This window comes from Salvia miltiorrhiza, chromosome 7, assembly GCF_028751815.1.
Source record: "Salvia miltiorrhiza cultivar Shanhuang (shh) chromosome 7, IMPLAD_Smil_shh, whole genome shotgun sequence".
Classification (NCBI taxonomy): domain Eukaryota; kingdom Viridiplantae; phylum Streptophyta; class Magnoliopsida; order Lamiales; family Lamiaceae; genus Salvia; species Salvia miltiorrhiza.
The window spans coordinates 20744568-20766787 of record NC_080393.1 but is presented as its reverse complement, the minus strand read 5'-3'; the positions used below and the strand labels follow the sequence as shown (position 1 = coordinate 20766787).

Sequence of the window (22220 nt, the reverse complement as noted above, 5' to 3'; positions counted from 1 at the left end):
ATATTAGTTATATCATAATTGAGGTATATTTTTCATGAGATATATATTCCTACACACTAAATTAGTGATGTAAAGTAGTCAAGCATATGTGTATGCATTTTTCTATATCTCTATCTCTCTCACTCTCGACTCTCTCTCAATCTCTCTCAATCTCTCTCACTCTCGACTCTCTCTCAATCTCTCTCACTCTCGACTCTCTCTCAATCTCTCTCAATCTCTCTCACTCTCGACTCTCTCTCAATCTCTCTCTTTCTCCCTCAATCTCTCTCACTCTCGGTCTCTCTCTCCCCTCACGCACCCCCTTCTCTCTCTCTCCCTCATTACTTCATTCTCCCCCATAAATGTTGCACACATGCAACATTAAACCCTAACCTAAAAGGCTAACCTAGTTAGCAAACAAAATCCCAAGGTTCAAGCTCTCACATCTCTCTCTCATATCTCTATCTCTCGGCTCTCACTCCTCTCTCCTCCCTCCTCCTCTCTTCTCCTTCTCTATTTACTTCATAGGATGACATACTCCACCATTACTCCATCTTTGACTACAAGATAGTGTATTAAAAGAAGATCACACAAGCACATGCAAGTCTTCTCCCCCCCCCCCCCCTTTTACTCGATCTCTCTCTCTCGGCCCTCACTCTTCTCTCTTCTCTTCTTCTCTCTTCTCACTCCCTATTCCCCTCACTTCATGACATCCTCACCATCACTTCTTCATTTACTAGCAAGATATGCATTAATAGCAAGATCACACCATCACTTCTCATAAAGGCAAGCAAGCTCTCTCTCCTTTTCTACTCCCTTCGGCAGCCCCCTCCCCTCTCACTCCACCCCACTTTTTCTTTCTTGTTTCACCATTTTTGGAAAGGATTAAGGAAGCCAAAAGTGTTCTAGCTACACACTAAAGCCATCAAGGGTGTATCAATCTTAAGCACAAGCTCCAAGAGGATTTCACATCATCCCCTACTCCACCTCCATTAATCTTGTGGGTAGCAACCTCAATTCTCCTCTCATGTTATATATATATATTTTCCTTGATATATAAGCATGTATATTGAAGTATTTAGAAGCATGATAGTTCCCTCTCCACTCTAGTGATTCTCGAAATTTTTGATATAAGAAAGCATGATAAGTTCTTAGTAAGAAAATGCATGAGAATGATAGTGAAAGCATGAATCTATGAGGATATGTGTGTATGTTGTAAATTCGACCATTTCGGGAATTTTCTTACGTTCTGGACTGATGAATCGACGAGGTTTCCCTCGTCCAAAAATCTTCAAAATTTTATGGTGTGTACATATATGAGTCTTGTAAGCACTGGTAAAATTTCAAGTCATTTGGACTTGGTTTACTACCTTTTTAAAATAGAAAACTTTTACTGCGCATTTCCACCGGAAATTTTGAAGGGCAGTCTGTGGAGTCACACTTTTCAGTAACTTTAAAACATATTCAGCCTCCCAAATTTTTATGGGAGAAAGATACAAGTGTTATACAGACTCATGTAAAATTTCAAAGCATTTGGACAACGTTTACTAATTTTTAAAAATCCTAGCTTCCAGTCGTGCCAAACTGCCGAATCTGGTAGACTGTGGGAAAACACCCATATCTCTTAAACCACTTGGAGTTTTTCACTCTACTTTTTTTTAAACGAAACTAGACTCAAAGAGGTTTTCATCGGTATAAGTCTCGAATCCAGGATATTCCTGAGTTAAAGCAGTTTATTCGTTAAAGTTGAGACAGAACAGAATGTTAAACTGGAAGTGTCCGAAAATTTTGCCTTGATTTTGTGTTAAGAATTTTTAAAGGGTTTTGGTGGAATTATACACCATGATATGGCATGAAAATGCTACTAGAAAGTTTTATAAATATTTTTTCAAGGCTTATATGAATATTTGGGATTTTCCCCACAAAGAAAAAGATTTCAAGTTCATATAATGACTTTTAATTAAGTCATTTGATTATTAAGATAAGTTATATGCATATTATGTGAAATAAGTGATTATTTGAAGCATGTATGATTAAGTGATTTTTGAATGCTATTTGCCTAGGATTGAGAGTCCTTTAATTGGATAAGATATCCGATTATATTGGGAAGTCCAGTTGGGTAAATAGTGGAGAAGTTATAAGATGAGATTAAGCACATGATGAAAGTTTAAGCTTAAGTATGAGATATGAGTTAGATGAGTTTCTAACTAGAGTTTATTTTGTCACATGGCAATCTAAACACGTGCGCCACTAAAGGTTCGAGTGACGGCCGGCGTTAGTACGACCCCGAGCGTTACGTCATCGACTCCTGAGACAGGTGGGCTTTATTCTAACTCTATTATGGCTAGCTACCATGATAACGAGTTCAAATGCAAAGTATTATGAAAAAGAAGCATGATGAAGCATTATTGATGAGTATTATGAAAATGAAGCATGTTGAAGCATTATTGATGCATATTATGAAAATTGTCATCTTGCCATATTTATTATTGATGAGAAAGAAGTATGGTATGTTGCCTTATGAAAGACATGACTAAGTTCATGAAGCAAGATATCGGCCTTTAACTGATCCAGATGACAGTAAAGGTTATGTGCACAAGAGGTGATCGTGAGCCGTCTCTAGTCGGCCGGTCACGGTGATTTGAAGGAGGCCTCCTTCTCTTCACCTAGTATATATATTATATGAGTTATCATAGTTGGCACATACCCAGTATATAATGTCTGCAGACTAATGATATTATTATGATGATGCAAATGAGTTTATGACAGAAAAACATGAACAGGTATTTTTAATCTCAGTTAAATCCTGTTGATGCATTGAAAAGGGCAAGATTGACATATAGCTCTAAGAGCAAGATTTCAATTATTTCCGGCATGAGTCCACTGAGTGCTTTTTGGTACTCAGCCCTGCATGTATTTCTAAATGTGCAGGTCTGGCTTGGCGCGAGGATGGGTGAAGGCTATTGGAATTGTCAGTTGACCGTGTCTTTCTATGTCTCATGCTTATCTTATTGCTATGACTCTATAAGTTATTATACTCCCTGCTATATGTCTTCACACATATAGTAATGCATCGCTGCACAACTCTGATGAACCTCTTATTTATATTGCTGGTCTGTAATATCCCATAAGGGAAAATACTCTCAAACCTTGCGAAGTCTCGAATTATGTTTTACCAAGCAAGTAATTTAATTTAGTCTTAAAGTCTTTCTTGAAAAAGAGTATAGTTGCAAATGCTTCCGCTAAAGCAAGACGTAAATTCTATTTCTTTCATGATTATTTTTATTAGTCGTACGATACTTGGTATACGCTATCACTGGCTATATCGGGCTGCGACAGTAATAAGTAGTACGAAATACACGATCCTTTATAAATTTAAAAGTCCGATGAAATAATATAGATTGTGTGATTTTCCGTTTCCATCTGAGGCAGTATCTGTAATATCAATCTTAATTAGAACATATATTAATTTATTATTGACTAGATTGCCCTAATATCGATTAAAGTGACAATATTAAATATTTAATTATAATTACATTTTAAAATCAAAATTTATATTTAATATTAATATATCATATATTTAATATTAATATATCATACCAAATAATATATTATATTTTACAAATATTTTAATATATTCAAACTAATACTCCCTCCGTCCATGAAAGAACTTCCTAGGAGGGAGTGGCATGAGTTTTAAGAAAAAATATTGTTGACTGTATTGAGAGTTGATAAAAAGGTAGTTGAGTGTATTGAGAGTGGTGAAAATGTGTTATAATTAATATTGAGAATTGTGAAAAGTGAAAAGTAAGAGGAATATAAATTGTGGGGTATAGTCCAGAAATAGGTAGGAAGTTCTTTTGTGGACGTCCCAAAAAAGAAAAATAGGAAGTTCTTTCGTGGACAGAGGGAGTATGATACTATTTAATAAAGGGTTACTAGCCAAAAAATACACGAACTATCACCGAATTTGCAAATTGCACATGACTTTCAAAATTAGCCCCAGAATACATAACCTTTTAATTTAATTATGATTTGCACACGGCGAAATTTCCGGCGAGAAATAAGTTTGACCGGTGATTATGTGTACATTACATGGCATATTGCGTGGCATTTTTTACAGTTGTCAATACACGAGTCCAAAACGACGTCATTTTGGACGTCTTTCTCTCCCTCTGTTTACCCCTCTCCCATCTCAACCCCACCCAAAGCCCCTCTTTCAAAATGTCGCACGCTGGACTTCGAGGATACACCACCGCCGGCTCAAATGAAGTGAACCACGGCAAGGACCGGAGCAACGGCGGCGACCAGCTCACTCGCGAACGAAGATGAAGACGGACTCAGCAGCGCGGAGACCTCTGGCCAAGAAAGGCATGACGGCGTTGAACCAGGGCATTGATTTCACCAGAATCGAAAGGGCTAGGGCTCGACTCATGCCTCGAAGTGTGAGTGGCGTTGGAGGCGAGGCGCAACCTCACCAGGATTGCGGCGGACCGGCGGTTGATTTTGGTTTGCACAGATCTAGGGTTTTGTTGGGCTGATTTTCGTTTGAATTCATTGTCTTTTTAGGTTGTGCGTGTGTTACAAAGGGAGGGTGAGAGGCAAGAGAAGGGAGACGTGACGACGCCGGCAACACCGGTGAGGAAGAAGAGGGTGGCGCCTCTGTATGGATAGAGAGAGAGAGAAAGGAGAAGCTGGGGGTTTTGAGGGTGGCCTCGTTGGGGGTGCAGTTCTGCGCATGGGGGTTTGTGGGGGTGAAGAAGCTGTGGGGTGGCGCGAATTTCCTGCTGGTTGTCGGCTTGGCGATGACGGTGGTGATCACTAAAGCGGCGGACCACATGCGGCGGTACGGCACCGATGGGGTGCTACAGACGCCGGAGCCGGGCGTGAAGATTGGAGCTTTAGCCCTGTTCGCCGTCCTTGAAATTCCTTTTTTTTTTTTTTTAATTATACTCACTCAAAACGACGTCGTTTTGAGTATTAAAATATAACTACAAAACGACGTCGTATTACATGTTCGGCGGTTAGTCCACGTCTACAATTTCCGGCTGCCACGTCAACTAGGCTTGAGGTGATGGTCAACGCGTGTGCAAATCACAATTAAATTAAAAGGTTATGTATTCTGGGCCTAATTTTGAAGGTCATGTGCAATTTGCAAATTCGGTGATAGTTCGTGTATTTTCCGGCTATTAACCCTTTAATAAAAGATATCTTAGTTAATACTATATTACACTAATATGTACCAAACGAGCTCAAATAATACAAGTCTATATGTGTGCTTTCGATAAAGCCTTGTACTTTTTAGTAATAAATCCAACTATTACGTGTAAAGTGTGATAAAAATCCGAAATTCTAAAATTAATTAGGGGTACATTTTTTTATTGTTGTATTTTCATTGTGCTTGCGGAACTTCCATGCACTGGCAGGCCTTTAATTCAATTGGGCTAGGCCCGTTTCAGTAATTTTAACCTCCGAAAAAATCAATATTTTCTTTTTGAGGGGCGAAAAAGTAAATATTACTAATATTAACTGAAATACTACTTTTATCTCTATAGTCTATACCCTATTACAATTAATAATAAACTCATCTATATAACCCCCACTAATCTAATATGACAAACCTTATAAAGAAAAATCCTCTTTTCTTTTCTTTTTTTTAGGTAAAAGGAAAAAGGACAATTATCTAAGGGCACCCACAATGGGGTGCGGAAGTTGGTGCGCATCCCCCAACGCACCTCCTCTCCATTGCCGTGCCGCTGGATTCCGTATCGGCCTCCCTCCTCTGAGCCCGATGCAGGCGAAATTTGGCAGGCGCGTGATATCCACGCCCCACAATAATAATAATAATAATAATAATAATAATAATAATAATAATAATAATAATAATAATAATAATAATAATAATAATAATAATAATAATAATAATAATAATAAATCGAAAATTGGCTGAACACCTATGTTCCATTTTCTTGTCTTCCAGCCATTCCAATGGCTCTTTTCCCAATTTTTTTTATTTTCTTTATGTTTAAATTTTATTTTATTGTAATGCAATTTTTAATTTCAATCAATGTAGGATTAGTTTTTAATTTTAATGAAATTTATATTATTAAATATAGTGTTAAAATTAATTGAAAATAAACATTAAAATTAAATACAAATTAAAAATCAAAATTTAAGAGTTGGAGATGTGGCTCTCTCATTGTGGAGAGTGTGCTCTTAAATGGTGGGAACCACATTTAAGAGCTCACCTTGGCTCTCTATTGTGAATGTCCTAATAACACTTAGAAATAAAAAAAATATTAAATAACCATTCTCAATTACGGCGAGACTACAACAGTGGAGAAATATATTTGAAAATTATTTGGACATATCTTTGTAGTTAAAAATGAAATTGATATGTAAGAACTATATCGTAATATTATCCTTCAAGAAAAATATCAGATTGGTAAGTGTTACATAGATAACGTTTTGTTTCTACATTGAGGACTTAAGTTATATAGTTCGCAGGTAAAATAACAACCACAATATTTATTTGTTTTGACATAAGCTTCTTATTTGTTTAAGAATGCATTTACTTTAATTGTAAAATTTTCATTGAAAAGGAATAGATAAGAAAAAATAAAAAAATATTACTTTTTCCGTACCATTTAAAATGTCTCAAAAAACAAATGAGCACATTAATTAAGAATTGTGTGATAAAGGTGTAAAGTGAAACAATTTAAGTGGGACAACCCAAAATTAAGGGTAAATTTCTTTTTATCCACGGGTTGAGCCATTTCAAATGGGACAACCCAAAATACAAAATGCGACATTTCAAAGGGGACAACCCAAAAGAAAAAATAAGACATTTCAAATGGGATGAAGGGATAATATTTTTCTCATTTTTTTATTATACATTTATTAGAGGTGAATAGATGAAAAATGTTGGAAAATTTTTTCATACCTCTACCATAAGATAATATTATCTAACGTTAAAGAGAAAAAGAAGTGAAAATGAACTGTTCGAGAAAATATTCTATGTTGTCTGGAGATTTTTTTTAAATCATAATAAATATGTGAAAATGGTGGAATATGAGTAAAAATATATCTCATTTTTTTCAGTTCAATAGATAAAAATATACTTTTCATGTTCTTTTTCATCAAAGCAAACACGCACTAAGGAAAAAAAAGGCTATAGTAAAAGGGTGATTCTATTCATAGCCTCCATTTTACTCTTCTTAGCCTTCCATTTAAAATAATAATTAATAATTTACTAATTTACACCATACTTCATTGCCCAAAATTATATTAATTTACCATCCCTTTCACTTTGTTCTATGTTTCAAATAATTTTCTCTTCGGCACCTTGTCGGAGCCCATCAGACAGCTTTGGAATGGCGGCAAGACTAGGGTGTTGCGGGCGGAAGCCTTATTCGGTGAGAGTTGGCGGTGCAAAGTTGGCCTTGAAGTTAACGTGTTGGCCCTTGATGACCTTGACGGGGAAGATGCAATCCTGGGTGGAGGGCTTGGTGACGGCGACGCAGACATTGGTCTCGTCGGCGAAGGCATGGAGATTGGTGTCGATGGGAGCGCTACAAGATGCAATCGTAATTTTTTTCTGATCTTCCAGAGGAAGATTCGAGTGTTCCATTTCAATTAGATTTTTTTGATTTTCAAATAACTCTTTGGCTATGTCAATGACATTCTCATTGGCTTCAGAGTCTTTTGGTACGATCAGTTTCTTAAAATTAAAACAATTGCTGTTTTAAATTCTCTTATTCTGAGATCCCTCTAGTCGACCTCTAGCGTTTACAAGCCGGCCAAGTGATTTTTTTGAAAGGAAACAAAATGGGGAAATTAAATCGGTAGCCATGGAAGATTTTAGGGAATTTATTTTTGATCCAGCGTAAATCGTTTATGATGGAGCTTTGATCGTACCTTCAACAATGTAGATTTTGTATTTAGCAAGGCTTGTACCCATACCGATTTGGTAATCGGGTACCCTAAATTATCCGAACTATTTCAATTTTCAAATTACTTTGTGCTTATTTGGGTATTTGGGTACCCGATTTACTCGATTCATGTTATCGAGTATTCGAATATCCAATTTACCCGAAATAAAAAAAACTACCTTAATATGATAACTGGAGAAGGAAAGAATCGATTTTTAGCAAATATTGAACTACGTAAACAAAAAAAGCTCCAATTTACACTGAACACAATCAATTAGCATTAGCAAACTAAATTAATACGATGACTTAAAAAATTAATATTATTTTTCAGCCAAAAATGAAATATTTCAGAGTAGAACTTCAATTGATTCAGTCAAAACCACACAAAATCATGACTGTAAGTTTGTAAACCAATTCATAAACGAAATAGGCAGAGGCCGGAGGAGGGCGGCGCTGCTGCTGCGGAAGAAGAGACAAAGGATGCAGAGAAGGGCGGCGCAACTGCTGCGAGTTCGAGGCAGGATTGGAGGAGTTTGCTCCGTCGACTTTCGCATTACGCGGCAACACGACAGGCTTGCGACATCGTGCAGATTCCAGCAAACGACAGTCGACCAGCTGTGGTCGCCCGGTGTGAGAGTTTGGCCGTTCACTAGTTTGGGTCACGGGTACAGAGAGAGAAAATAGTTAGGCTTAGTGAAAGAGCGAACTGAATTTTTAATTTTAGGAAAGTAGGTAGGGTTTAAACATTATATTTTTAATTTATTAAAATTAATTAACTAATTAAAAATTATATATTAGAAATCGGGTATTCGGGTATACCCGATACCCGATTTTCTAAAGACCTTAGTACCGATACTGACCCGATACCTTAATTATTCGAGTATCGGGTACTCAATCTCCGATTGGGTTTGGATCGGTACCGGTAATACCTGATATTCGAATTCGATTTTCCCAACCCTGCTACTACTCCATATTACTTCTTCCGTTTCACTATAAGTGATATTTTTTTTATTTTGAGTGTTCCACCATAAATAAGATTATTTTCTTTTTTAATAAAGTTTTACCCTTTAAATACTTTTTCACCTACACACAAATTATAGTTTTGGGGGTAAAAGGGGTACAATCAATCATGAGCCCAAATGAATTCGAAGCATTTTCCGAGCCCACTAACTTACATCTTTCGGAATGAAAATATCTTGGTCCATGTGTAGTTGCGTTACCATGCGGCAGTGTCCAATGCGCCACTACCGTCGAAGCTACTGAATTGACGGCTGTGATTGTCCAAATCACGGAATAAATGCCCACTATTTTCCACTATAAATGGCGGGAGCATATTAAGTCCAAATTTTATTCGCGAAAACCATTAATCCAATCTCTCTTCTCTCTCTCTCTCTCTCTCTTCTGTGGTATTTTTGAGTTGAAGTCCTTTAAAGCCCTTAAATTGACGGAAGCACCCCAAAAACCAATCTCCGAAACTCCACTGTCAAAAAGTGCACGACGATTCCATTACTCAATTTCAACTCTTGGTTGACCGATATTCCTCTCTGTGGATTTTTTTTCTCCCCCATTTTCTTTTTTCTCTCTATTGCTTTCCTATTTCCTTTTTCCATTAGGGTTTTAATGAGGAATTAGTAATTTCTTTCGGAAAAAAAAGGTGGTTTTACCTTGCGTTAATGGAGGTGCCGCCCCCCGCCCCCACTGCCGCGCGGAATGGCGGATTTACGATGCCGCCGCTGCCCTCGTCTTCATCTCAGCCTTCTCGCAAGGAGTGGCGCGTTGTTTCCGAGCAATCGCCTCGAAACTCCGCTACCGAGGTGGTAATCTTCTGTTGCATTGTCTTTATGTTTTTTAATTGATACTATGTTTTTGCATTTTATATTGTATTTCTTGGTAAATTAAATTTTACGAGGCTATTCTAAAATACCTGCTTGCGTCGACATATATTCATTTAGGATGTTTCGGTTCTTGAGACCTTTGATTTGTTCTCTGTAATTTGTTTTGGGAGTTTGGGCTCTTGCTAGTTTACCCATGGTTTTGATGCGGTACTATGCAGGAGTTGGATCGTTCAAAACTAGTTCAGTCCGATGAGAGATTGATATACGAGGTAGTGACTGTGTTGCAAACGTGGGCTTTCCGCTGTGATCCTTTGCCTGTTTTAGAATGCTAATAAAAGAATGTGATTTGATATGCATGTTCTATTAAGGTACAGCATGGGAGGGAGCCAGTGGATGTGGATTTTTGCGCTATAACTATCGATGGGGATTTGGATAACAATATTTTGCAGCAAAGACTTCATGCATTGGCAAAGAAAAGGGAGGAGTTGCAGCATATGGAGATTGAGCTTCGTGCACAGAACATTGCGAGATCTGAGATTACCAGAATTCACAATACATTTGATGCTCAACTAAAAGAGCATGGAAATGTTAATGTTAAGCTGCAGGTTTTGCACTTTCTTTGTGGTGTATACATGGGATGTGACAGTGATCTTTTTGCTAATAATTTAAGTGTGGTCTATCTTTTAGGAGCAATTGCACGAAAAGGAACAGAAGATACGTGAGCTGGAGAGGAAGATGGAAGACAAGGATAGAGAATTGCATGCTATTAGATTGGACAATGAAGCGGTTAGTTTGACAATCTATTATGTTTGCCTTGTCTTCAAATGGATCTTCAGTTCTTCACTACTCATTTTATTGTCTGGTTTGTTGGATTAAACATTTTTATTTCTTTTGGCAGGCCTGGGCCAAAGAGGACCTTTTGAGGGAACAAAGCAAAGAGCTCCAGAGCTACAGGTACTTCCTTGCATCATAGTTGCTATTTTGTTTTAGGTGCTAAATCTGGAATATTGTGATTTTAGTGGGAAAGTGGTTTTAATTTGTTGTATGCTCCTATCAACCGATCTGAATTTTGGTTAAGTATGTATTTCCTGTTGTGCTATTTCTTGAAGATGTTTTCTATCGTTTGCTCCTGCCAGTTCCCTGTTTCCTGGACTAAATAAGAACTTTTTAATGATAGCTTTCACTTTGTCTAGGGGGGTTTGAGTTTATGATATACTTGCTTCATTTGTAGGAGGGAAAGAGACAGCTCTGAAGCTGAAAGGGTGCAACATATTAATCAAATCCGGGAACTTCAGGAACATATTCAAGAGAAAGATCGCCTGTTCATGGAGTTGCAAGAACAGGTTCGTCCATTTTTTGTTCTTAAACCAGTAATGTTGGTTAATCAAATTTCTGAGAGCTCTTAGATGTCATGATAATTGCTCATATACATTATGATCGTTAAATTGAAGAGACATAAAGAACAATCTTTTTATGCCTTACATATTACTTCATTTGGTTTAGTGCAATGCACTGTTCTTGAGAGATGTTTTCATGGATAAAAGTAGGTTACTGTGCCCGGAAATATATATATATATATATAGATAGATATAATGGTTGATCACTAACAATAGTAAAAAGCGGATTGGATGCATACTAATAGTTTGTCTCTATTCAGCATAGGATTGCCCAAGAAACCATTATTTTCAAAGAAGAGCAGTTACGAGAGGCACAAGCGTGGATGACTCGTGCACAGGAAATGGATGCTTTACAGTCAACTACTAACCACACTTTACAAGCTGAGCTGCGAGAACGTACGGAACATTATAATCAACTCTGGGTTGCTTGTCAAAGACAGGTGATTATACCACAATCATTACCATTAATATGCATCCAGATACATCCTGTTTTCAATATAAACTAATTTTCTCTTTATCTCAGTTTGGTGAGATGGAAAGACTTCATTTGCATATACAACAGCTCCAGCTTGAATTGGTTGATGCTAGAGAGAAGACTGGAAATAACATTGATGGTTCAAGTATCTCTCATAAAAATCTGATTGATGCTTCTAAAACTGAACAGAGCAATGGTAGCCAGCAGGATGTGAATAGTAATGGTTCACAGAGTATAGACATTGGCAGCCTACAAAATGGAAGATATGAATGTGTTCCTGGTGGAAACACATCAACACAGGTCTAATTTCCTTGTATTTCTTTTTTTTATCTTTGTGGTCCACCTGCATTCATTCATTTTAGAGTTGATCTTATGTTAGCACTAAGCGGTAGGGCCATTGCCATTGGTAGCCTCATATCATATTTCTGTGTCCTCAGAGTCTTTCATCATTGTGCTCATTTTCTGTTTTATTACTCTATTAACGTCTCATTTCTGTAAAAACTGATCTAGAATTGGAGCTTCTACTTATGTTGTTTCGTGATGTCTTCCTCTTCTTAATATTTGTTTACATGTCATCCATGCAGATTTTATGTCATTGTTGTAACTCGGTCTTTGCTGTTTTTGTTGCCTTTTGGAGTTTTGGTATTGGGAACTGATTTTTCGTGCTTTTTCATTAATTTTTCTATGAGTTTGTCGAAATGCCCCGGAGGACATTGTTGTATAATTCCACTATGTGGAGGATCTCTTGTGAACTTCTTACAACAGTATGATGTTTTTTTGGTCCTCATTACCCTTTTTTTCCTCACCAGGCTGACAATGTTCATGTTGTTGCCTTTGCTCCTTCATCCCTTCTTGGCATGCCACCCTATGCGCCACCAGGACAGGTGACTGCTTTGCATCCATTTGTAATGCATCAACAAGGTGTTCCTCACCCATCACATGTTATGCAATCTCACTTTCACGCTGTATCCACAATGCCCACCATTCAAAATTGGCAGCAAGTAAGTGTTATATTATTCTGTTGCTGTTCCATGGTTTCAAGAATTGCACCAGTTAGTTAATTGGGGTATCCCTTGTTTGTTTTAAAATGTTCAGGGTCAACCAGATGGCCAACATGCTCCTATCCATGATCAGGAAACCGAACAAAATTTGGTGAAAACTCACTCTACTCTTGACTACGAAGCTTCTGGGAATGGTCAGATTCTTCATGTGAATGATTTGGTTTCGAATATCAGTCAAGGATTAGATGCTGATTCGATCCCATCAGCAAATGGAGATGGCAAGGTTTATAGCTCATAATGATAATTTCAACTTATTTTTTCTTCTAGTTGCCAGTTCCTTTGATTTATCACATTAAATAAACCTTTTACAGGTTCTTGACTCCATTGGAAATAATTATGACAATACACAATCTCCTGAGAGCTTGCAGCAAGTGTCTTCCCATTTTCGGGACGCGCTTAATTTGAATCATCTAGAACATGGCAATGACTCTAAGGTTTGGGATAAGCTTGCGTGATTATTTTGCATTCACCCACCTTTTGTTTTCTTCACTGATATTTATCTGCATGTAAACTGGTGTTATCAATGGTTATATTGGAATTGAGAGTTTTTCTTATTTGAACAGCCACAGGAGAAGCAAGTGAACCAAGTTCGTGACCATGGAATGGAAAACAAGAGCACAATGGAACACCCTGATCTTGCTGGCCTGGCGTCATCCGAGAGAGTTGCTAATGTTAAGAATTTCAGTGAGAAGACCACAAATAATGGATCGACTACTGATACAGCTGATGTATCTGTCTTTGCTGGGCAGAAAAATATCCCAGGAAACACTGCAGAAAGTTATCTACTGGATGAGAGAGTATTATTGGCTTCTATAGCACGCACAATAGGCTCTGGTGGCCGAATTAGGATTAGTTCTACGGTTAGTAAATTAATAGTTGCACGTCTGACTTTAATGATATAACTGATAATGATAAGTCAACAATGATACTTGTTGGTTGTTATGGACTTCCTGGAACAGCTTCCAAATAGACTTGGGAAAATGCTTGCGCCACTTCACTGGCATGATTACAAAAAGAAGTACGGAAAGCTTGATGATTTTGTAGCTGGTCATTCTGAAGTATAACTCTATCTTCTTGTTGCTTTTTGTATTTTGACTTCATCAGTCATCTGATGGTATTTGCTAATGTTTAATCTCTTTGAATTATCTCAGTTGTTTTTTATTGAGGGCGATTACATTCAGCTTCGTGAAGGGGCACAAGAAACCATAGCAGCCTCAGCAGCTGTTGCCAAAGTTGCTGCAGCTGCAGCTGCAGCTCCATCATCATACTCATCATTGTTGCCTTCTGTAGCAGTCACTCCTATGGCTCAGTCCCATCGACTGAAGAAGGCCTCACCTCTTGACTCGTCTTATGTAATTGTTGACAAGGACAGCTTTAACGAGTTTGGTGGTCCTAGACCTTTGAATGTGAATGACCATCCTTCTCAGTTATCAGCTGCGCAAAGCCAGAACATAAATGGTTTTCCACTTCGTGTTCCTGGAGGAACATCAAATGTCAAAATTTTGAGCAAAGCTAAAGATCATTTGGAGCTGAATGGTAATGAGACTGGATTTGGCCGCTCTACGCTGCAGCCAGTTGGCAAGGGTGGATCTCATGGGAGGCCTGGAATGAGTTCAACTGGGAAACAACACAGGTATTCTAAGTTTTTCCCTTGGCCTAAAAACAAAGGTTTTTCCCTGAAATTGCATAACTTTTTGTCTTTTCCTTGGTTCTGAATATAAGCTTTTGGAATATTTTCAGGGCAGCTGTGGCTGTGTCAAATGTGAGAAGATAGTAAGTCATATTCTGCTTTGAAATATGTGATGTTTTGAATGAAATTTAAGACTGTTACTGTATTATCTTTCATGTTTTCTCATTGCAAAGAGAAAGTAAAGATTCATCAATTATCATATAGTATGTCTTCACCAGTTTTCGTTTCCTTCAAGGTCCGTCCACTGCCCAGCTGTTTGACATCAACTAATGTTTCATCATTATCATCAAATCATTGTTTTATCTAGAAGACAATTAGTTAACTACTTAACTTGGGTCTGACTAGTTGCCGGTTATGAATCTACTTCTATACTATGTGTTTGGGCTGGACATTGTGTTCTTGATGGATTAGTGGTTTTTGTTTGTCGTCGACACATCTTTTGACACTCAACTCTATTATAACGGATGCAAGTATGAAAGAGCTAGAAATGAACTTGAAACATAAAATATAGTTTGTTCCTAGTGTATTTATTTACTGGAGCTGTTAGCACCCCACAAATTCATCCTTTGGATGTTAGTTGAAAAAATTATCTGAAGTATCAACTAAGTTTTCTCCAACTGTAGCTAGAGATTAAAGGTGCAGCTCTAGCTTGCAGTAAGTTTGTTTGATGGTTCTCCTAAACTCTTAGCTTTGAAATGTCTTGTGGTTACAAGTTTTCATATTAAGTCAGTTTCTTTAATTTGCAGGATATGCTATGAATCCCTTTTGTAGGCAATGTCAGTATTACTATATTGTTGGCAACTTGGCATCAATTGCCGAAGAAAGAATTGGATAGGATGATTGGCAGAAGGCTTTAAAATCTCAAGTTAAGTTGTCCAGTTACTTTTTTACCCTGTGCAAATCGATTCAAGATACTTGTTATTTAATATATTTGTTCTCTTAAATTTGGATTTCTCAAATTTTTTGTTTCTTGTGTTGAGAATGCATTGATGAAAATGTGATGCAGCGAGCATTTTAATTTTTTGGTTAATGGAAAGGCAATGCTATATTTTCATAATGACCGAAATTACTATTTTTTTGTTGCTGGTCTTTTGTCTCTTGGTAAAATCTGCAGATGTTTCCTAAATCAAGAGTCACTTCTTGAGCATCTCAATTCTCATGCTTCTAGAATTGATTAAAGTTTAGGATCCTTCTCTTGGGTTAGTCGGTTATTTATTAAGATGAGATGTTAGTTCAATAGCTAGTTTCAGGGCTACCTTTTATGTGAATGTCCATTGTTGGTAATAGAATGTTGGTCCAATTTTTTGTGGATTGGTTGAAATTACTGTTGTGATGTGAGTAAAAGAAGAAAAAATAAGGCCACAGTTTCGATTTTACTTGCACAACAAAAAAAATGAAAAATAAAACGAGCAACAATAAGTTAGTAGAGGATAACGAGGGCAAATAGCTTACTGTTCATGCGAGTTTACAGATTTTGTGTTGTAGGATTAGAAGTCCATTATTTTTTGTGCTACAATAAAAAGAGATTTTATGTGCGTATGTAATGGATGAAATGTGCAAATCTTATCGTCAGATAATTTACTTTCATAAATTTAAATCACACAATTTACTTTAAATTTAAATTTGCATTAATTTTGAAATCCGAAAAATTACATAAAATTTAATAAAATAAAAATAAATTCTACAAATAACTATTTCGGCCTTAGAGGTCCGAAACGTGCTTAAACATGCTCCATCAAATTATATTGGAGTGCGGCATGCAACTGCCTATCTCGGAGAAGGGTATCTCTTTGCACATATTCCTCGAAGAAAACTGGGGTAGTCAAACTGCCTTCAAATTCAAAATTCAAAAAATTGAATTTTCTTTCTTTCTTTTTTTTTTTTTTTTAATGGGGCGTGTTTCACACGCCCCTTTCATCAACGGCCAAATGGGTTACACGATAGCGGCCGCATCGTGTACACGATGCGGATGTTCTGAGTCATTGAATATGAATTTTTCTTCGAATGTAATGCCTAACTATTATCGACACAAACTTTTGTTAATTTCTTTTCTTGTGTAAAGACTAAAGAGAGATGGCGGATAATGGATATTACATTAAAGGTCTTTGATGGTATGAAAGAAAGATGATTACATAAAGGTCTTTGATGGCTAATGAAAGAAAGATGTTTCCATAAAGGTGTCTTAGATTAGATTCTCTCTCAAAAAAAAAAAAAAGGTGTCTTAGATTCTACATCTTGACGGCTAAATGAAAAGATTCTACATCTTGACGGCTAAATGAAAAGATTCTACATCTTGTGGGATTCCATTCATTTACTTTTCACAAGTGTAAATATGTTGACAAAACTATACCACTTTTAGTAGATTGTGGAGAACATTAGATCAAGACAAATACACTGAATGCAGGATTAAGAAAGAAAATGTGTGGGGTCACAACTCACAACATTGAGTTTTAGTGCGATAATTTTATATTGCATGTAGAAAAGTTTATGCAAAATAAAAATAAATAAATAAATAAATTCTCAGAACACAGTCAACTTTCTGCACCATTTCCACATCAAAAATATGCTCGTTTTCTGCATGACAAAACGCAATACAACAGGTCTCACAGAGAACACTGCGAGAAACGATTTCATTGGAGAAAAAAAGTGTTCTGGTTCAGGTTTAAAATCACATTATACGACCGTCATTCTCTGCCATCGCGTCCCAAACCGGAGTTTCCTTGGCTGTTGCCGGAACTTGCCTCCAAGGCACCGGGGTGGTTTCCTCTCAAGTCCATCATATTGGCATGGGCATGGCCAGGGTGCATAAGCATATGTAGACCATTATTAGCACCCCCTCCAAGATTAAAGTGGCCTTGCATCTGTTGTTGTTGTTGAAATTGTAGTAGTTGATTATGCTGATCTTGAGGGCGGAGAGCATTGAGCTGGAACGGCAACTTGGGTTGCTGCTGCTGCTGCTGCACCGATGATGACTGACTCTGCTGCATATGTGAATCTCCTTGTGGTGCCACCGAGCTAGTTGCCATCTGCAACTGCTCTTGAATGTTAGGAAGAATGTCATATTGCCTTACATATACTCAAGATATTTTACATACTTGTGAAGGTGTCGAAGATCCTGGAGGCTGGGCATCAGCTATCGCCGCTAAATACATCAAATTTTTCTGGAGGATGGCCTGATACCTGAAAATGTTAAAAAGTGCAACAATTATCAAATTTCATTGTATAAAAATATAACTCTAAAGGAAGTACTCCACACATGGTCAAGAAAGATACCTTCATCATAACAAACAAACTAATAAGAGAATAAGAGAGGGGATGATGAAATGATAAACAAAGTATAATGCATAATGCACTCCAGAACCAGGCAAACTACGGTCATTAGTTATCTAACAAAATGTCTTTCTGTGCACCATGGATTTTATCTCTTCCCAAATTCACCGTTCTTTTATAGTATTAAGCTCTTATGTGTCATACATGAAGTTTTGTCCAGACAAGATTTTGATCAGTCCCAGTCTATGTGTCATCAAGACATAATGGAAATACATTCTGATACCATTGAAACCCATGGCTTCAGCTCAGGTTTTCATCAGAAGAAATTAAATATCAGAACAGAAGAAACCATACGTATATAAAAATAAAATGTAGCAGTTTCAACTGTCCTGTAATAAATCAAATATTACCAAACTCACACTAAGAGGAAATGCACAAGTTGTTCACCACCATAATCAAAGTAGGAGTTCACAAGATCTTATATTCTTATGTTAAAGTTTAGGGCCAAAAGTCATCGCCCTTACGCATAAAGATGTCAAATTCTAACTTCAAAGCAAATCAAGCGGTCACCACTTAGTTACACTCACGCCAGAAAGGATGACAAAGTTCTCTTTTTGATGGTATCAAGATATTCAGCATGTAGACAAATATTTCAGTTCATCAAAGCTCTTAACTCAAGGCATCAATTTATGTACTTTCTGGTCTGTGATTTCATGTTATTTAAACCCAGAAGGCCCAAACCTCACAGATTATTTCTTGAAGTAGAATTTACAAACAAATGATAAGATAGATCAACACAAAAATAGCAGGTATTGCAACCAAATCACTAGTAATAGTAGTAATTACAAGATTAAACTATTATTGCTGTAAAAATCATCTACAAATAAAATAAAACAAACTTACTGTGCACATTCAGCCACTTTTCCCATTTTCTGACATTCCAGTATCGCCATTATCAAGTTTTTGTTCTCGTCCAAATACTGTTTTGAGCAGTAAGTACCCAAATCCAAGAAGAATTAGCATTATCTTTTCATATAGGTCGAGACTAGAATTCAAACACAGACACATAGAGACACATAATCAAACGCAAATAACAACATTCTGAATAAATGTTATATATGCAAGCAAGCAATAGAATGGATCGAACTGGTTAAGATCTAGACAACAGCATCAACACAGGCAAGTGATATTGAGTTTAAAATTAACTTAAGGCCATGTGCTGTGACATTAACAAAAAGATATTCCCTTTGCTCTACTTCAAAGTAATCCTTGAATTTGTGCTTGCCCCAACCGACATCCAGAATTTTAGAGGAGATCTTCACTAACTATACATATCTTTATTTCTTAAACCATAATATCCATCCGTATTCTGAAAAATCAATTTTATGATTAGGGAAAGCAATAAGGATATGGTAAATTCACTTTGTCCTGCTGAATTTCTATCGAAATGGAAAATCAAACATTAAGCCTGCAAAAATAGGAACATCAGTGGATACTCAGATAAGCCTGAATCTTCACAAAACCGAAAAGAGAAACCTGCAAGAAAATCCAAGAAACAACACAAATTCATAGGAACCTATTTTCTTGAATGCAAAATGGAACTCCTCTAAGTTTCAAAGGAAGAATGGAAAAACATAACTAAAATTTCCCAGAAATGTGAAAGCCACCCTCAAAATCACGCTTTCTCTTCTTTTCTTTCATATTAATATTCCTTTGATAGTACTCAAATACATATGGGAAAAATAAAAAACACATTATGCCAAATGTGGCACAAACAAGAGAGAACTGTACCTTCTGAATCTGCTCAGTGGAGACGAGATTGAGAGGCATCGACGGCGGCGTGTTCATCGGCTGCTGCATTTTGCTCATCTTGTTTTTCGCTTCGTTTTCTCAAAATCTCAGCAAATTCCTAAAACCCCCCAAAACATAAACCCTAAGCTCCGAATTCAGGTAGGTAGTCCAAATCAAATTCTCTACTCTATAAATTTAATTCTTGACTACTCAAATCTAGCATATTTTGTTTTGTACGCGAAGAATAATTACGGAAATGCAATTTATTGCATAAGGAAAAATAGCTTAGAAATGTTTGAAAAATATGAACATGCCGATGCTATATATATTTTGTTGAACCTTTTTTATTTAGTCAAATTTTTGGACTGCTCCCATAATAAGTCAACATAAGGAGGATACTAAGTCAAATAACTCATAAAGCTTTTAGCTACCAAACGACTATATTACTAAAACCCCACAAGATTTATTGTTTTTTTTAGAATTACAATGGGAACAATTCACGTCGTTTATAAAATTCGAAAAGAAAAAACAAAGCGCATTGAAATAATTTTGATGATGAATTTTTGTTTTTAACCATCTCTATAAAAATAGAAGTACGTATATTAACGACTTTAGATGATCAAAATTCAGAATGCACCCTCAATTAGTTTTAACTTTTTTGTTGATTTTTTTTTAAAATTTGATTAATAAATGTTAATTGAATTGCTTATTGGCGCTTAAATACATGAACTTTTGATCTATTTTAATTTTTTCGCACAAACTTTAAAAATTATTAAAAAATACACAAATTTTAGCGTTGTAATAATTTGCCCATAATTTCAAATTATTCCCAAATTGAAGCTCATGTTGTATGGGGAATTTGACGAGGACAAAACGTCCGACGTGAAAAACGATGTCGTATAAGTATATTAAAACGTCTGTGTTATCGCATAAAGTTCAATGAAATAAATCAAACATTATAGAAGAGTTCATCTCGTCAACCCAGAAATCTCAAAATCTTTGGCTGGGGCATTAAACTGAAGTTATCTTGCTCTTAATTTATATCATGCCTGCTCAATTAAATTTCAATTTATTTTATTAGACATATTGATAGTTTCCATAGTATTGCCTAGAAAGACCTGTAATTTAGACTTAAATTTCGTTTTAACTTGGGCTGCGACAATTGTTTATGGTGATCTCTACCAAGATGGCGATAGTTAATAATTTTTTTTCCCATCGTTTTAAAAGAATATATTTTTTTAAAACGTGAAGACAATACATGCATGAAATTATTTGTCTCAATTGGTCCTTTTGGGCAAATTTGTGGAGGAAACGAGAGAGCCTAATTAAAGTTGAATCTTTTTCTTCATTATCCGTTAATCACGGGATCGGGAACTACGAATCGAGGGCAATTGAAGCCAGAGGCTATAAAATGGTGTGTTAATCACATCGTCTTTAATTTTAGTATATTGAATTGAGTATTTTTATCCTCAATAGTAGAATATCTTCAAGTCCACCGTTTATGAGATAAAAATCAAGCAAAACTAGTTTGAATGATAAAAATAATTAAGGGCTTTGGGATATCCCAAAGTTGCAATCCATCAAAGTAAATAAAGGAATATCTTATTATTTTTAGCTATCAATCTTAATCCTCCAAAGTAAACGCACCTAATAATAAATGTTGTTGAATCCAAATTTTAGTATTAACTAGTATGCCCGTCCGTGCGATGCACGGGAGCATAAAAAATAAATTACATTTTAAATAAATTATTATATATTGAGCATAATCAAATTTATGTAAATATGGATAAATTTAAAAATAAAATATATCAAACCAATTACTCAATCAAGAACCTGAATATGAAAATATATAAATTTTCAATTTTATATTTTGAATAATTAAAATATCAATTGATTTTAATTGATAATGTATATAATTATATAAATTCATCAAAAATCAAAAGCAAATATAAATGATAATGAGTATTATCATATAAATATTCTAAAATGTATAAAATCATCTATATTATTTTGAGTGCATATTCAAATCATAATTATCCGGTCATTTTGTTTTAATACAATTTTTTAAAATAAAAATTTCTTCAAGACATCCAAGGATGAAAGATAAAAAAAATAACTAAATTTAAAACCCTTCACCATAAAAATACATTTAATATTTTTGAATGTAAATAATTATTTTCACATTGCTAATTTGAAATTTAAATTATATAACATCATCTAAGAATTCGATGTATCATATATGTGTGCAGAAGTCAAACACATCAAAAGATAAAGATATTCCCGTGTATGTGATTGTGTGCAGATGTGCATAATTCAAACCGAACAAAACATGAATAATTTTTTTTTTTTTTTGAGGAAAAAACATGAATAAGTTGTTAATTACTGAAAATAGAAAATTATCTTCCCTTATAGTCCAAAGGCCCAAATTGATTAGCCCAATAATTTTATAGAAAGCAATCAAGGATCCCTAGTTTCATTTTATCATCTGTAACGCCGCTTCGTCTGAATAGGCGCATTTTCTCTTTCCAATTTTTGGATTTGTTTTTCCTTCTCATCAACATTTCTTCTCCCTATTTTTTGGTTTTCCTTAGCTTCTTCTTCTCGGAAGCTTCATAGAAGAGCAAGAAAGAAAAAGGTCAATTAATTCACGAAAGTGTAGAGAACGAAATTCGGTGAACATGAATTTTGGGTGGCCATGTGAATGAAATTTCTCCTTATAGGCCGCAAAAAGGAGTGCATGACTCCTAAAGAGGAGAGATTTTTTATGGGGAAGGCCTACACCATCCAACAC

The 22220-nt window shown here is 35.9% G+C and overlaps 2 protein-coding genes across 7 annotated transcripts; one reads left to right on the top strand and one right to left on the bottom strand.

Annotated features, from left to right (window-relative positions):
- Positions 1-9249: 9249 nt before the first annotated feature.
- LOC130993339 (uncharacterized) lies at positions 9250-15425 on the top strand. 5 transcript variants are annotated; one of them, XM_057918193.1, is made up of 16 exons: positions 9250-9724; positions 9964-10014; positions 10120-10350; positions 10433-10531; positions 10644-10699; positions 10977-11088; positions 11403-11582; positions 11666-11917; positions 12427-12618; positions 12713-12901; positions 12990-13112; positions 13242-13538; positions 13638-13736; positions 13830-14311; positions 14419-14451; positions 15115-15425. In XM_057918193.1, coding segments are annotated over exons 1-16 (2538 nt in total). In that variant the 5' UTR covers positions 9250-9583; the 3' UTR covers positions 15116-15425. The 5 variants fall into 5 exon arrangements, with proteins under 5 accessions (XP_057774176.1, XP_057774173.1, XP_057774174.1 ...); XM_057918190.1 differs by having other exon boundaries at positions 10114-10350; XM_057918191.1 differs by having other exon boundaries at positions 9250-9727.
- A 1427-nt stretch (positions 15426-16852) lies between these two features.
- Positions 16853-19838, bottom strand: LOC130993337 (GRF1-interacting factor 3-like). Of its 2 annotated transcripts, none has more exons than XM_057918188.1 (4): positions 19430-19838; positions 18542-18618; positions 17464-17548; positions 16853-17400 (listed from the first exon to the last, which is right to left on the bottom strand). In XM_057918188.1, exons 1-4 carry the CDS (start codon positions 19505-19507, stop codon positions 17053-17055), a joined length of 588 nt encoding a protein of 195 aa, XP_057774171.1. In that variant the 5' UTR covers positions 19508-19838; the 3' UTR covers positions 16853-17052. The 2 variants fall into 2 exon arrangements, with proteins under 2 accessions (XP_057774171.1, XP_057774170.1); XM_057918187.1 differs by having other exon boundaries at positions 16853-17394; positions 19430-19812.
- Positions 19839-22220: the final 2382 nt, after the last annotated feature.